This window comes from Urocampus carinirostris, chromosome 13, assembly GCF_059441175.1.
Source record: "Urocampus carinirostris isolate Australia breed hairy pipefish chromosome 13, RoL_Ucar_1.0, whole genome shotgun sequence".
NCBI classification, from domain to species: domain Eukaryota; kingdom Metazoa; phylum Chordata; class Actinopteri; order Syngnathiformes; family Syngnathidae; genus Urocampus; species Urocampus carinirostris.
This window is the reverse complement of record NC_142361.1, coordinates 27,485,337-27,500,097: the sequence shown is the minus strand read 5'-3', so window position 1 is coordinate 27,500,097 and position 14,761 is coordinate 27,485,337. Positions and strand designations below refer to the sequence as shown.

Here is a 14,761-nt window from a genome sequence, read left to right as displayed (position 1 = left end):
CATCACACGCAATCACATTTAATGGGCTTTATTAAGAGGCAAGGACAAGATTCCTCAAAGTAAATGAATGATAAACATCAAGCGAGATGCTCTCTGGGCTTGAGCTGCTAAATAATAGATAAGAACAGATGGCCTCGACCGCGGCAACATGAGCGGCTACACGTTTAATTGTTTTAAGGAACATGTCCCTTTGCTAGCCGCGCCGTGTTCGCTGTCTGTCGCTAATCTCGCTAACAAAAGAGGAGTGATTTTCGCTGTCCCCCCCACCGCTGACACATTCCCACTGATTTTTTTTAGATTTTTCGGTTGGAAGTGCACTTTCACTCCAAGGTCGACCGTGATTGATTGGTGGGGAAAAAATGCAGCAAGGCAAAAAAAAACGCGGCAGTTCAGTTATATTTGACATGCATCAACATTCAAAAGAAGTATCGAATATCCTGGACTGTAGGCGCACCTAAAAACACCAAATTTGCCAGAAACTTGAAATCCGGTGCGCCTTATATACCGCAAAATACGGTGGATCCGATTGGAAATGCATACAGTATTTGTACGTGTGTACACGGCATACTTCGCTAGCCGCTCAGGAAGTAGAGCGCTCGTCTTGGGATCAAGAGATCGCAGGTTTGAATCCCGGCTCCTCCGTGTTACATGTGGAAGTGTCCTTGGGTAAGACACTGAACCCCTAATGCCCCCAATAAGCAGGTTGGCGCCTTGCATGGCTGCACGGCCGCTATTGGTGTGTGAGTGTGTGTGAATGGGTAAATGTGAAGCACATTGTAAAGCGCTTTGGGAAGTTTTCATTGACTTGAAAAGCGCTATATAAAATGCAGATCATTTCATATCATAGCCAAAACCGCATACATCATGGTGAGAATGCAAGCACCTAATTACCTGTGAAAAACGTGACATATGAAAAGGCATCAGATGTTATCTCATCATCACACTATTTTACTCACAGTGCCAGAAGCACTGATTTGTGCAGTGTATTGTGTTCTGCATCCTGATAGGTTAATCAGTCAGATACTCAACAAAAAGAGCGTGTACATGTTAAACCGCAACGTTGACGCGCAGTAGAATTGGAGTGACCTATCAGAATGCACTAAGTAAATCGGTGTTTAAAATTGTGAGCATGTAATAAAAAATAATGCCTTTTTGTACGCCACCCGTATCACTGGTGCTAACGCTCTCACCGCCATGGGTTCGATTCCCATTGCATACAATTTTATGCAACTTTGGTCTGTGACTCCTATCAACTGATGAATTAGTGCACTTGACATTATTCATACCATGAGTGCATCATGAACATTTATACACAAAAAAAAAGGTAGCTCTTACTATAGGCTCAATTGCATGCACCCTATAGTCCAGTGCGCCTTATGTTTTAAAATTGAATGACAAAAGGCTAATTTTTAGTGGTGCCCCTTATTGTGTGGAAAATACGGTAAGCAGAGGAAGTTACATATTCACATTATCTACTGCCGGTATTAGTGATAGAAAAAGTCTACACACTCCAGTTTAAAGGCCAGATTTCTGCAACATACAAAATGCTACTTAAAGATTTTTTGCTTCCATTACCATGAAATGGAATCTAGTTTTCCCTTAGTTAGAATAAAGGGACAGTGTGTATTATTTAGCTATGGGTACCCAGAAAAACTCAATAAGGCCAAGCAAAAAAAAAAAGAGAAGGAAATGGGCACGTTTTGAGTCTCTGTAGTTAGTATTCTTCCTTGTGGTTTTAAGCACTGGATTTCGGTTGCACTACATAACATACCAGCAACATCTAGTGTTTAAATATTACCCAGTGTCCCTTTAAGAAATTTGCAGGAACTCCAAAACATTGTATATCCAGCCATTTACACATTTCGCCAACTGCATCTCCCTATGTTGTACTCAAAGAATCTAGTTAGGACTGGGGGTCTCAAATATAAAAAAAAAAAACAGCATTGATGTGTTTAGACTTTAGCACTATGTTAGGCTCTGGAAAATCTGACCAGACCTGGGCATGAAGGTATTAAAGACCGACGCTGCCCAAGCCTGACCAATGAGCTTGATTTAAGGGCCAAGCCCGAAGCAATCTCGAATTTTTATATTTTATTTCTGAAGACTCGGAAGGAAGAGAGATATTGGCTGACTCCGCCCCTCCCCAGCAACACGCCTCTAAGGCCGGGCTGCGCTGTGTCAGAAGGGGTTGGAATCCGTTGTGCGGATCCTCCCCCAAAAAAAGAAATAAAAACAATGAGGGGTGGATAATCAATGAAAAAAAAGTCAAGAAGAGCAACGCCCGGCCCAAACCCATTTGTAATGATTAACATTTCCAACCTGAATTTCGGGTCAGGCCAGGCTCGGGCTTTAGATTTTACTTCTAGTAGATTTTTATATCTGCTGTACAGTTGAGCCCCAAAACATTCATTCAGTACATGCTTACATTTTTATTTGTTCAGGTAAATATAAAATATGTGTATTTTAATGGGAAAAGTTGCATGTATCAAAAGCAGTAATGATATTGGTACATTGTGTTGGTATCGGTGACAACACTGAGATGATACTAAAAAGCTAAGATAATTATTATTGTTGTTAATTATCATAATGCTTTTTTTAAACCTAAAAATCCAAAATTGATTCAGTTTGTCAATCAGGGCTTTACTCCAAAAAAAAACTACAGCAAATTAATTAACTATCGTGAATTTTATACTGTTATTATTTTGGGGCCTTTACATTTTCTATATCAACTAAACATTTCTAATTAATTGTGCAGTAGAAATGATAGTGAAAGGGAAAGAAAGCGCCATAAATCATAAAACAGCAAATGAATTATCTCGATTGTGAATTTAAGACAATAATTATCCACGGCCTTAAAAGGTTCTGTTTCTCCAAAAAGTATTTGTAAATAACTGAAGTGCAAATAAAAGTGAAGGGAAAAAAGTGCTGTAAATCATAATTACCATTACGATTATTATCAATTTTAATACGTCCTTTATGGAATTAATTACCGGTAGTCAATCAGGGCTTCACCACAGAGGCAAATTTATTAACTCTATCGGGAATGTTATAGTGCTCTTATTAAGGAGACTTAAATTTTTCTGGATAAATTAAACATTTGTAAATTTTGATGTCTAATAGAGAAGTAAAAAGAATGCTTCATAAATTATAAAACAGCAAATGAATTAACCCTATTGTGAATTTTATACCGCAATTATTGAGGGTCCTTCAATTTTTTCTGATGAATTAAACATTTTAAATCATGTTACAGCGTAAATAATAGAGAAGGAAAAAGAAAGTACCCTCAATCATAAAACAGAAATTAATTGACTCTCGTGTTTTGTAATTGTAATTATTGAATTCTCCGGATAAAGTAAACATCTGTAAATAATTATGTTGCAGAAATAAAAGAGAAGGAAAAACAAAGCGCCATGAATCATAAAACAGCAAATTCATTACTCTCTTGTGAATTTTAAAACGTAATTATTGTGGGGCTTTAAACATTTTCTGGATAAACTAAACATTTACGAGGTAGAAATTATGAAAGAAACTGCCATAAATCATCAATTTTGTATTATTTTATTATTATTATTATTATTATGATTACTTTTTTAAAGTCCAAAAAATTCTTGAATTGATCAATCGGGACATCACTCCATAGTGACACGCAGAAAAATAATTCACTTTAACACTCATTTTAGACTATAATCACTATCTTGAACTTATTTTTACCAATTCATCATAACATCATTGTAAGTAATGCTCATTCCATTGTTATAAATGGCAATTCTAATTATATGATTACCGAACGACCTCAAAATTACATATTAAAAATTGAACCTTTTTTAAAAAAAAAGTATAAATAATAGTGAAGGAAAAGGGTTTAAAAGTCAAAATGATAAATAATATCAGACATGCACAAAATGAATAATAAATAATCACATGTTTGTTTCAGAATGGGTCCAGTTTATGAGTCAGATTGGATTGAACTGCAATTAGTCCATGAGGCAAAAAAATGGATCCAAAGGTGTGCATTGGTGAGGTCCAAAAATCCCTGTGTGTTTGTCACAAACGATAACAATGATAATTCCAAATCCTCCACTAAATAGTTCAATCTCGCTCCGTCGTTGCAAGAAATGTCTGTGGAGCATCTGCATGCTCACTTCTTCTCCCCTCCGTCCTTGTCCCCGCAGTGAGAGTGCTTCTCAGTGGCGCCCCCCGGCCCCTTGGAGGTCACATTGCCGGGTGCATCCCCGGTCGCACCCACTTCTGCAAGAGCCGGAGCACCCGCGGGTGCCGCCCTTGCCAGGACGCCGGACGCGGTTCCTAGCAAGTTTGCCGACTGCAGAACGGCCTCGGAATGCTCTCGGGCCTTCATGCGAAGGGCGGCCACGCTAGCCGTGCGATTGCCCTGGCAACCGTAAGGAGGCAGGAAGGACAAGCCCATGGGGTCCGAAACGCAACACGAGCACAAAGGGTTACCTGCAAGACAACATACAGTAAATTACAGGACAGATTTATTCCTCAAACCAGCATGCGCAAATGTAAGGAAGAAATTTAGCTTTTGATTTTGTACAAGCCGCACTGGATTTTAAGCCGCAGGCGTAAACAGCCATCAAAATCAACTCATTTATATTCGTTCCTTTCATTTAAGAAAAATCAATGTCGAAATGTCTAGTGCAGTTAACAGGGTTACTGCAGATTCTTGAAAAGTCTTTAAAGGCATGCAATTAATTCTTGTAAAAATAAGGCCTTAATTTGCATTGAATTAATCTTAAATCTGGGTTCCTCCGGATTCTGAAATCTTAAAAGGCATTGACTTCATAATTCTAAAAATAAGGCCTGCATCTGCATTAAAATGTCTTGAATCCAATTTTGAAAGTCTCAAAAATGTGAACACATTAATAAGATTTAAATTTGTTTGAACTAAAAAGGTTTAGTAAAAAGTTCATGAATGTAACACGAGAGGTCTTTGGAATTAGGGGTTAACTGCCAGTTTTGACTGAGGATCCATAACCTAATGTAAACATCCTCTTCATTTATTGTTTTCCATGACTAAAACTATGGAGAGTGATATATTTTCAAAAGTTTTCAACTGGACCAAAATTTGATTTAAAATGTGTTTTTTTGTTGTTTTTTTAAAACGTTTCTTTGAAATTGCCTCTAATTATTGTTTTTGCTTGTTGTTTCAATTGTGTTGTTTTGTTGACTTGGTCTTAAATTATTCAAAAGGCATTAAAAAACTATTTAAAAGTCTTGAATTTAACTTGCCTTAAGCTGTAGGAACAGTAACAAATTTTGCCACAATCAAGACACTGTTCGTGGTCCGTGTCCTCAGCTCTCACTCTTCATTAACAAGAGCTGCAGTCAATATTACTGTATTTTTCAGCACTATAAAAACCACAAATTTTGAAAAGTGCGCCTTATATACCGCAAAATACAATGGATACACAATTGAAAATGCATACAGTATTTTTATACGCGTGTTTTACGACCTGAGGCTTTACGACCTGAGGCTTTACGATAAACTGGCGTTTGTGTGCAATGATTGATCAATCACAAAACATTATTGACCTAAATCGCGAATTTATTGCATGCAACAGGATTAGAACCCGGCTCGCTGTGGTGGAAGACCCGACACTTAACCACTGGACACTCAGTGATACGAATGAAATATGAAAAGACTTTGGATTTGATCTCTTTATCATACAACAAATGTTAAGACCATCATAAGATATACCAAAGAGTTCTTTCCCTCGTCGCGTTTCTTTTTTAAATTTTATTTTAGGACGACTTTCTGTTTTTTTCCGTACTCGAGCAATCGTTTTTGGCACAGTGAGTAATACTAGTGTCATAATGAGATAAAGCTGAATCCCTTTTTATATGTCACCTGTATCCCTAGTGGTTAGGTAAAAGTGCTCTCCCACCCGCGACCCGGGTTTGATTCCTGTGTATATAATGTTTTGCAGATTTGATCAGTAAAATTTATTGACATACGCCCTAAGTGTATAAAATGAATATAATTTTTTGTATAATACAGTAGTAACAAAACTTCCTCTATCACTTTGTCGTGTGTGCAAGGGATAGGAAAGCTTAAGTGAAATTATAATTCATGCGTTTGTTACCTCCTGTCTCGATTATTGAAATGTACTACTCTCCGGTCTCCCGAAGTCTAGTATCAAGAGCCTGCAGCTAGTACAAAATGCTACAGTGAGGCTTTTAACTAAGATAATATAGTTTGATCACACAACTCTGATTTTGGCTGACCTGCATTGGCTCTCTGTCAGTTTAAAATGACATTTTAAGGTTCTGTTGGTATTATAGAAAATAATGCACAGACTTGCATATCTTTCAGATTTAATTTTCCACTATGTTCCTGCTCGAAGCGTGCCCTGGAAAATGCTGGTCTACTAGTGATCCCAAGAGCCAAGAAGAAATCCGTAGGTTGGAAAATCTTCTCCATCCAGTCCCCTGTGCCTTGGAATACTCTACCCTCTGAGATACGATCTGCAACTTCAGTGGAACTCTTCAAATCTAGGCTTAAAACACACTTCTATTCTATAGTTAATGAATGACCTATATTTCTTTTTGACAATATTTGTGTATTCATTGGTATTACAACATCCATTACAGCCTGGTCATCCTTAAGGGGGATGACCTCATGTGCAGCCACCTTCTCGAGCTTTCCTAATTTCCTCATACTGAGTTTTTGAGTTTTCCCATGCCCTCACGTAGGTTTTAGATCAGGTGATGGTGTTTTAATAATCTGTAGTCTGTACAGCCCTTTGAGACGTCTTGTGACTAAGGGTTATACAAATAAACATGACTTGACTTCACAAGATCAGCCGCATAGCTCAGAATGTGTTCAGGCTCTTAATATAGTACTAGCATTTGAATTTTAGTTAGTACAGTACATTCGGTTTTGCTTGTGGATCCTTTGGTCGCACACCTGCGAACCAATGCCATCCACTTCGCATAAGAAGGAAAGAATAAGCTGCAGTGTTTAAAATGTAGAATAAAAGTAGTCCGGAATTAACACTAGTTGGATGGTGAAAACAAAAGATTTCGGTTTAGGAGGAGTGATGCAGCTTACCTTTCAAAGTGGCCACCTGGGAAAGGGCTTGAGCGTAAGTGGCCGAGTTGAGGAGGGTCCCTGGTAGACACGATGGGAAGAAGGGACCACCTGGACCCACCGACCTGTTCATACTAACCAAAACAATGATGCATCAATTTTCAGGTACGTTTTCAAAATAATGTGTTACTTTGTAGTTGTTTTTTGTAATGGTTTTGGTGTTTATCAGCAGCAGGTTTTGCCATCGGCTGAGGATACGTTCCACTCTAGATGGGTAGTATGTCGTAGTTTTTGTTCTGGTACACCCACAGTTACTTCTTTTTATCAGTTTTTCCTTCACATTTTGTGATCATTTTCTAAAACCCTTTTGAAGCTGATAGCTACTTTTTTGTCACTGATTAATGTTACGTCTTTTACCTTACATTTCTGAATAAAACACAAAATAAGAAAGACAACGACACCAATTCTCACGAGGAGAGGCTTCACAGTCAAAGCCTGAATCATATTTGACCAGAACAGCGACCAATTTTTTTGCAAACAGTTGAGTCACAGGGTCGATGTGGGAGGAGAGTTTTAACATGGCCAGAGTACACCATAAAACATCCAACAGACCATCGTAAAATAAAAAACATCAAACAGGACAGAGGAAAATAAACATGACAATGCAGCAGCCTCTGCTTTCAGGCGAATGGTTGAGTGATGAAAACTCTTTGAAGCAAGGAAAACATTTTATTCTACTGTTGGAACCCTATGAGATTAAGGGAATTCTAAGACTAACATTGCAGTAAATGAATAATGAATGTGTTTACAATTATCCCATCAGTTGGCATGAAGGGTTACCGGTTTGGTATACATTTGTAAAATAACAGTTCACCACTGCTTGATTATGGCAATAATGATCAAATAAGAGCTGTATCTGCGAAAACCTTTTGAATTATGATATTTTTTCTCAGATACAGGATCTTGAATCAAGAGTAGTATTTTGTATACAGCTGCTCCATTTCGAAGCAAGGCAAAGTCTTTCTGCGTTTATGAAGCACTCCAACAAAGCATTAGATTTCTGTTTTGGTAAAGGTTTCCCACTTCTGGTTTCAAACAAGCATGTGTTGTTGTTTTTTTTTTAATATTATTGAGACTGATTGTGTTTAGTGTGTAAAAGAAAGGTGCACAATAACATCTAACGCTTTGTAATGTCAAAATGGTTGGCATTTATGTTCTTTCACCATTGTTTTCTAGATGAACTGCGCTGATCCAGTTGGAGTAGCGATCCTTGGTATCGGGTTGCTTTTCTCACCTCTGCTGCATGTCCAGCGCCTCTTTGTGCTTCCTGCTGGGTTCAACAGGTGACTGAGAGTTGTTGATGCTGCGAGTCGGCGCAGCGGCCTCGCTCAGTTGCTCTTTGCCACCTTCGGAGTCGCCGCTGCCTCGCTCCGTCTTCCTCCATTTAGCGCGGCGGTTTTGGAACCAGACCTGAGGTGATGTCAAACACAATCGGTGACGTTAGGACGAAAACCTGGGAAGAGGTAGGTTAAATAGTAGAGGTAAGATCTTGAGGCCCAAACCGAACCAGGCCTAAAATTCCTTTCAATCTTAAATCAGGTTCTGGCCATGCCGGGCTTGTCTCTTGCTGACTTTTATTTTGGATTATATACCTGGCGTCATTTGTTCTATGTTTTTTTTTTCTTTATGGAGGATCGGCGCAGCACAGACGCTCATCGGCGCATGCGCTCGTGGGAGATGAGGGTGCGTGGCAGGGGGCGGAATCAGCCAAAATCATCCTTCCTTCCTCCTCCCAAGTCCTCACAAATAGGATATGAAAATTTGGGTTTGCTCCGGGCTCAGTCCCTCAAATCAAGTAATTTTTGTTTGGCTCGGGCTGGTGAATTTTTTTAGGCCCGATCTTACCTCTAGTAGGAAGGTATTTTATGAGTCAGATTAGCCTATATCACATCCAACCGAGGACTTGATATATCAGTTTTGTTTCGTTTTTTAATCGAAAAACAATCACACTGGGATGTTCTAAACCACTTTTTTTCCAGAATTATATAACGCGGTTTGCTTTTCATGGTCTTGTTACTTCACTTCAGGCATTGCATTCTACATCCTGATTAGTAAAACTATCTTCCTGCTTTCAGTTCACATTGATTATTTCAATAATTTTTTTCACAGTAATTATCTAAAAATGCGTTTATACAGTAAATTTGTTTTTCTTTAAAAATACTTGAACCTGTAAAAGGTTTTTTTTGTTGGTTTTAATATATATTGTACAGTAATAAAGTATTTTATTGTATGATTACTAAAAAAAGGTAGAGGTTTCAGTTTCACGGATTTCGCCCATCACGGGTTCTTCTTGAAAAGCCAACCCTTGCGATAGACGAGTTTTCACTGTATATGAAATTCAGTGATCCCGATGGTAAAGGGAAAGTGTGTATTGAATGCCTTCTAGTAGAGAAAAACTTAATGCATTAAAAAAACAACGTGGATTTAAAAAATAAGCAAAAATATGTGAGCTATCCTATAAACATGCATTTTAAATGCTTGTAGGTTGAGAATTTCAATTTTACTTTGCATAAGCCTCACCTAGAGGGAGCTGACACATGTCTGCCATCTTGCTGCTACCGATGACCAGAAAACCAAAAACCTCGGGGGGGAAAGTTGTGCAGTTTGGTCACTTTGGTCTGTGTAGTTTGTATTCTTCCTTGTTCTTTCTAGCACTTATTTTTGGTTGCTCTACACAATACAGCAACATCTAGTGGTCACGTAATGCATACTTTCCCTTTGAGTAGGTAGTCTTTCAAGATTACCCAAAATTGGACACATAACCAAATGCAGCGTCTTTCCTAAAAATCGCTTTATAATAAGGGGGATTCTTCTATTTCAACAAATTCACTGCAAACCTTTTAAGATGGAAAATTGATCATCGATGGTACTGAATGTATGTTTGTTACTGATAGTTCCTTATTGTAAAATTGCCACAAGAAGGCGAGAAAACTATCTCTAGAGCAGTGCCTGCACTTGAAAATAAAACTTGAACTGGCATCGACACCAAAAAGTAGTATTTGTAGCCACCAAATGCTAAAAAAATAACAAATAAAAGTCTTCAACTCCTGCCTAAATATTGCAAGAATGCTCGTGCAGTTGACAACACCCAGCACAAGATGGCCAAAATAGCTTATTTTATGTCTTATTCTAGTAATCCAAATTTAGAATTTACAACATGACTTCTTGTATGAGTGTAGCGCACCTAAAAAATTGCAAGTTGTGGGAGTGGACAACAGTCGAAGCGCTAAAGTTGCATTGAACAAGTAGCTTTACTATCTTAATCGAATGAAGGTCAGAGCCTATAAGAACGTTTAATTGAGCCATTTTTCATTATCATATTTTAATGACTTCCCGCTGACAGCCCGGGTAAAGCCGACTCGTTTATTTGCCCGTTTAGGGATTGTTTGACAACATCACATTCGATTAGGAGCACATCGGAGGCGGGCATTAATCAGGCGGCGCCTATGAATGGAGGGTTACCTCTCCATTGTGTCGTGTCAACAAGGCCCACGAAAAACACCACAATGCAGACAGAGGACTTATCTCACCCTTGCACCTTCCCGCTACGAGTCAAGCCCCCCCGTCCCGGCCATGTCGCACCCCGCTCCCCTCACCTCCTTCTCTCAATGGCCTATAATTGCTCCATTCATCTCCATTTGCTACGAGCTCTTAATGCGGGGGGAGCCCCATTGACACTCTACAAAAAAACGGGAGGTTGGTGCACGGGACCGCCGCAACAGAAATGACATTATTTCCAAATAATAATGCAACTTTAATAACCCTGCTCGCACAGATTGAATAATGGCAATGTGATAATCGGATTAGGGGGAATAATTTGTTGTGGCTTCCAGACTTACAACGGCGGACTCTGTTATCAAACCTTAAGCTATAAGGGACATCTGTCAAACTCACGGCCCGTGGGCCAAATGTAGCCCGCCACATCATTTCATGCGGCCCGCGAGAAGATAGAGAGAGAAGCATAAGAAAAAATTAGCATCAAACAATGACCTGCTGTTTTAAGAATGTCTAGTAGATGTCGCCAAAGTCAGGCCCCACTTGCAAAGCACCCCCTGTAAGTATATTTTCTGATTATCATTAATCTACCAGAGAACATTGGGGAAACCTATCCTGCTGTTATTATACTTAAAATAAAAGTTTAAAAATAGCACCTGGGTGTCTTTGCAGGCGTTTAAAGGAGCTTTAGCTGCTTTCTACAACAGATATGAAATCCAACAGCGAATTTACCATCCTTACATTATCTGCACTGCTTAGGGTTGCCGGGGTGCTGGAGCCCATCCCAGCTATCTTCGGGCAGTGGCCAGTTGCAGGGCACACAGAGACAGACAACTCACTCGCTTGCTTATTCGCACCTAGGGACAATTTCGGACCGGCCTATTCATTTGAAATGCATGTTTTTGGAATGTGGGAGGAAACCCGCGCAAGCACAGGGAGAACATGCAAACTCCACACAGGAAGGTTCGCAAATTGACGATATACAGGTAAAAAAAATCAGTAAAAAGTAAAAGCAGAAAGACTCTTAAATCTCTAAATCAATCATCTATATGAGTGTTTTATGCTATTCTTGTCTTTTTCCAGTCAGCAAGTTAATTACACTGTACTGGAAAGTAATTAAATTGTTATTCTGCCATTTTTCTTTTACAAATCACAGTTGATAAATACTGCATGAGAATGAATGTTAGTGAGGGAAAATATTAATGTAAAAAAAAAAACAGTCAATGGTCATGTTATAATTTTATCTTACATCCCTGAATCATAATTTAATTGTGAGCCTCCAAAAGGTCCACAACCCTACAACGAAATTATCCTTTTTTTGCCATTTATTTCCTAGCCCGGCCCCCGTGACAATGTGTTATCTATCAAACTAAAATGAGTAAGACACCCCTACTAAAAGGGGAGACACTCAACAATTTTGTCCTTCAATTATGAGCCAAAAAATCCACAGCACATTTTTTAACACTCTCATTTTCTTGACGTCTGTCTCAGAAACCTGACAAATTATAAAAGCACGCAAATGCATGATGAATTACGGTCGTCTTGTGTCATGATGTAGTCGCATATTAGATGTTTGGTGTGTTTCTAAAGAAGCGGAGGAGTTATTTGACCCACCTGCACTCTGGCTTCGGTCAGGTTGATCTTCATGGCTAGCTCTTCGCGTGTGAATACGTCCGGGTAGTGAGTCTGAGCGAAAACCGCCTCCAAGGCTTCCAGCTTCACACACACAAAATATATTTTGCATATAATACTTATTTTATATAAATTTATATATATATATATATATATATATATATATATATATATATATATACACAGACAGGGTGTCCTACCTGTCAATCTCAGCCAATTGCAATCCCCCTTATGATAAACACAATATGGCACCTATTTACTCAGAGCAAGACAGACTATGTAGAATATTGCGACAATATTAGCAATCTATGATTCCGTTGTCACCAGCTCTTGGAGACTTTTTGTGATTATACTAATAAACATGACTTGACTTGCTACCAGTGACCAAGACGATCCGGATCAGAGCTTAAAACAGCAAGACAAGATCACTCTTAACAAATAAAATATGTTTTTTTACTGTCTAAAAATTGTTATTCGGCCTGCACAATTTAAAATGATCGAAAAACATAAAATACAGGGAAAACATATGAGTTGACATGTGCGGGGGTCCCCAAAGTAGTATACACACTTGCCAATGTTTCAAATTAGGTTTAAGAGTACCAATGGTGAATAAAGGGCTTACATTTGTGCAAGTACAGCTTAAGTGCTGAAATGTGTCCGGGCATCTGTGTCCCCAACTCCTTACATCTAACCTTTATACTCACATTTCCAATATGTTTTCGTAACCTTTTTTAATTGTACAAACGTTAACCCTAGTATCTGCTATAGTCTTACTCCAAAATTAAATATGAAATTAAAAAAAGGTTTATTTAGTTCTAATTCAATGTCAAAATATGTATACATTTTTAACACAATATATGCATACACACACGCGCGCGCACACACACAAAGATAAATATAATCTCTTGTATATATATTTATTCTATTCTGATTATAGAAAAAAGTTTTAATCATTCAATGTACTAAACTAAGAAACATCATAATTACTGTATACTGTATACATTTTGAGCAATTGCTGACTGGACAAAAAAAGATGAAAATATCATGAAAAACATGCATATATCCATAATGTATGAAACCGTATTATATACACACTTTGATATGAAAAACACATCTTCATTTTGTTTGATTTGCATTTGTGGGACAGTCCTTATATACAAAAAATTACAATAAAATAATTATAATAAAAAAACAATAATTGGAAATAGGTGTTTTTCACGTCAGCAACCACAATATATATATATATATATATATAATATGTTTCTTTTTTTCACATGACAGCGACGATACGTACAATACAGTATGCAAACAGTATATATGAATACGTTAAGTATGAGATTAATTTGTTGGTGTTTAGGTGTGCTTTTGGAAGTATTGTTGGTAGAAAAGAATAGTGAAAATTTTGATACATTTAATTATAATTTCATTTATTTATATATGATACAGTATTACAACATACAATATCAAATTAATACAGAGTTAGTGGTTTAATATAGGTCTGTGGATGCCACCATGTAATTGGGATATTTTTTCCTTTGGAGTTGACTTCTACTTCTAGATCATTTGTCTCATTATTAGGATCTTAAATGAGATTTTCTTCAGAAATCTACGGTTTGAATATTTATATGGGAAACAAATCATGTCATCTAGTAACGTTTATCATCCATTAAAGATACAAATTATTTCCATTAGGTCGTTTTTATTTTAAAGTAATTAATTGTGAAATTTATAAAAAAGGTTGCGTGGCTTCTTTCCAGATGATTTTTTAAAAAGGGGATGTATGTGTGTGAGTTTTGGAAGCGTGCATGAATGTACCTGTTGCAAGGTGAAGGTGGTCCTGTTCCTGCGCTGTTTCCTGCGCAGGAAGCCATCGTCAAAGTCGGCCTGGGCGTGGTTGGCAAAAGTGCTCGAATTCACTGCAAAGAAACATCGTTGACACACAATTTGATCATTGCTTAAAATGAATACATCGCTAGGGGTGGTTAGTTTATTTTCTTTCGAGGTAAAACTCTGCAAACTTAATTGAAAAATGCCCTCTGGCCTCTCGGAAAACAAGACACCTTGTACTTAGAGAATACAATAGAATTATATTTATTATCATTGATATCAACACGTTGAATGCAACGAGATTAGTCATGGCACGCCAGTGTAAACAAGTCTTTTAAGAGTAAAATAAAAGACCGTCAGAATTGATAGGCAAAAGTATTTACAACGTCGTGCATATTGACTGCTTTAAGTCATTTGTAGCCTTCGGCGCGCATACGTCCGAACAGTAAACAAATATCCCACTCACACGCGTGCAGCAGATCTCTAAAAACGCCCCGTGTTCCTTATAGCGATCATTTTTTTATACCCGCAAAAAACATGCACAACTTACACGTGTTGGAGCGACAACACTCGGCGTCGAGTTGCGGAGGGCAGTGGAAGTAAAACATCCTGCAAGAGTTTTGCAAACCTACCAGAAACCCCCCAAAATCCCTTTTTGCACTAAAAAACTAACAAACTAAAGTTGCGAAGTCTGCA

At 38.0% G+C, this 14,761-nt stretch overlaps 1 protein-coding gene across 1 annotated transcript; it reads right to left on the bottom strand.

Annotated features, from left to right (window-relative positions):
- Positions 1-3,947: 3,947 nt before the first annotated feature.
- Positions 3,948-14,730, bottom strand: drgx (dorsal root ganglia homeobox). The gene is made up of 6 exons (XM_088351082.1): positions 14,616-14,730; positions 14,054-14,154; positions 12,221-12,322; positions 8,346-8,521; positions 7,073-7,185; positions 3,948-4,461 (listed from the first exon to the last, which is right to left on the bottom strand). Exons 1-6 carry the CDS (start codon positions 14,671-14,673, stop codon positions 4,139-4,141), a joined length of 873 nt encoding a protein of 290 aa, XP_088207208.1. The 5' UTR covers positions 14,674-14,730; the 3' UTR covers positions 3,948-4,138.
- Between the last annotated feature and the right edge of the window lie 31 nt (positions 14,731-14,761).

Bases quoted from the DNA above. Each gene is read 5' to 3' on its own strand.
- drgx (XM_088351082.1), bottom strand. From the start codon at position 14,673: ATGTTTTACTTCCACTGCCCTCCGCAACTCGACGCCGAGTGTTGTCGC. The intron at 14,155-14,615 runs GTAAGTTGTGCA...GTTTCTTTGCAG, and splicing joins GTGTTGTCGCTCCAACACGT to TGAATTCGAGCACTTTTGCC. The intron at 7,186-8,345 runs GTGAGAAAAGCA...TGTTTTGGTTAG, and splicing joins GCGCTGGACATGCAGCAGAG to TATGAACAGGTCGGTGGGTC.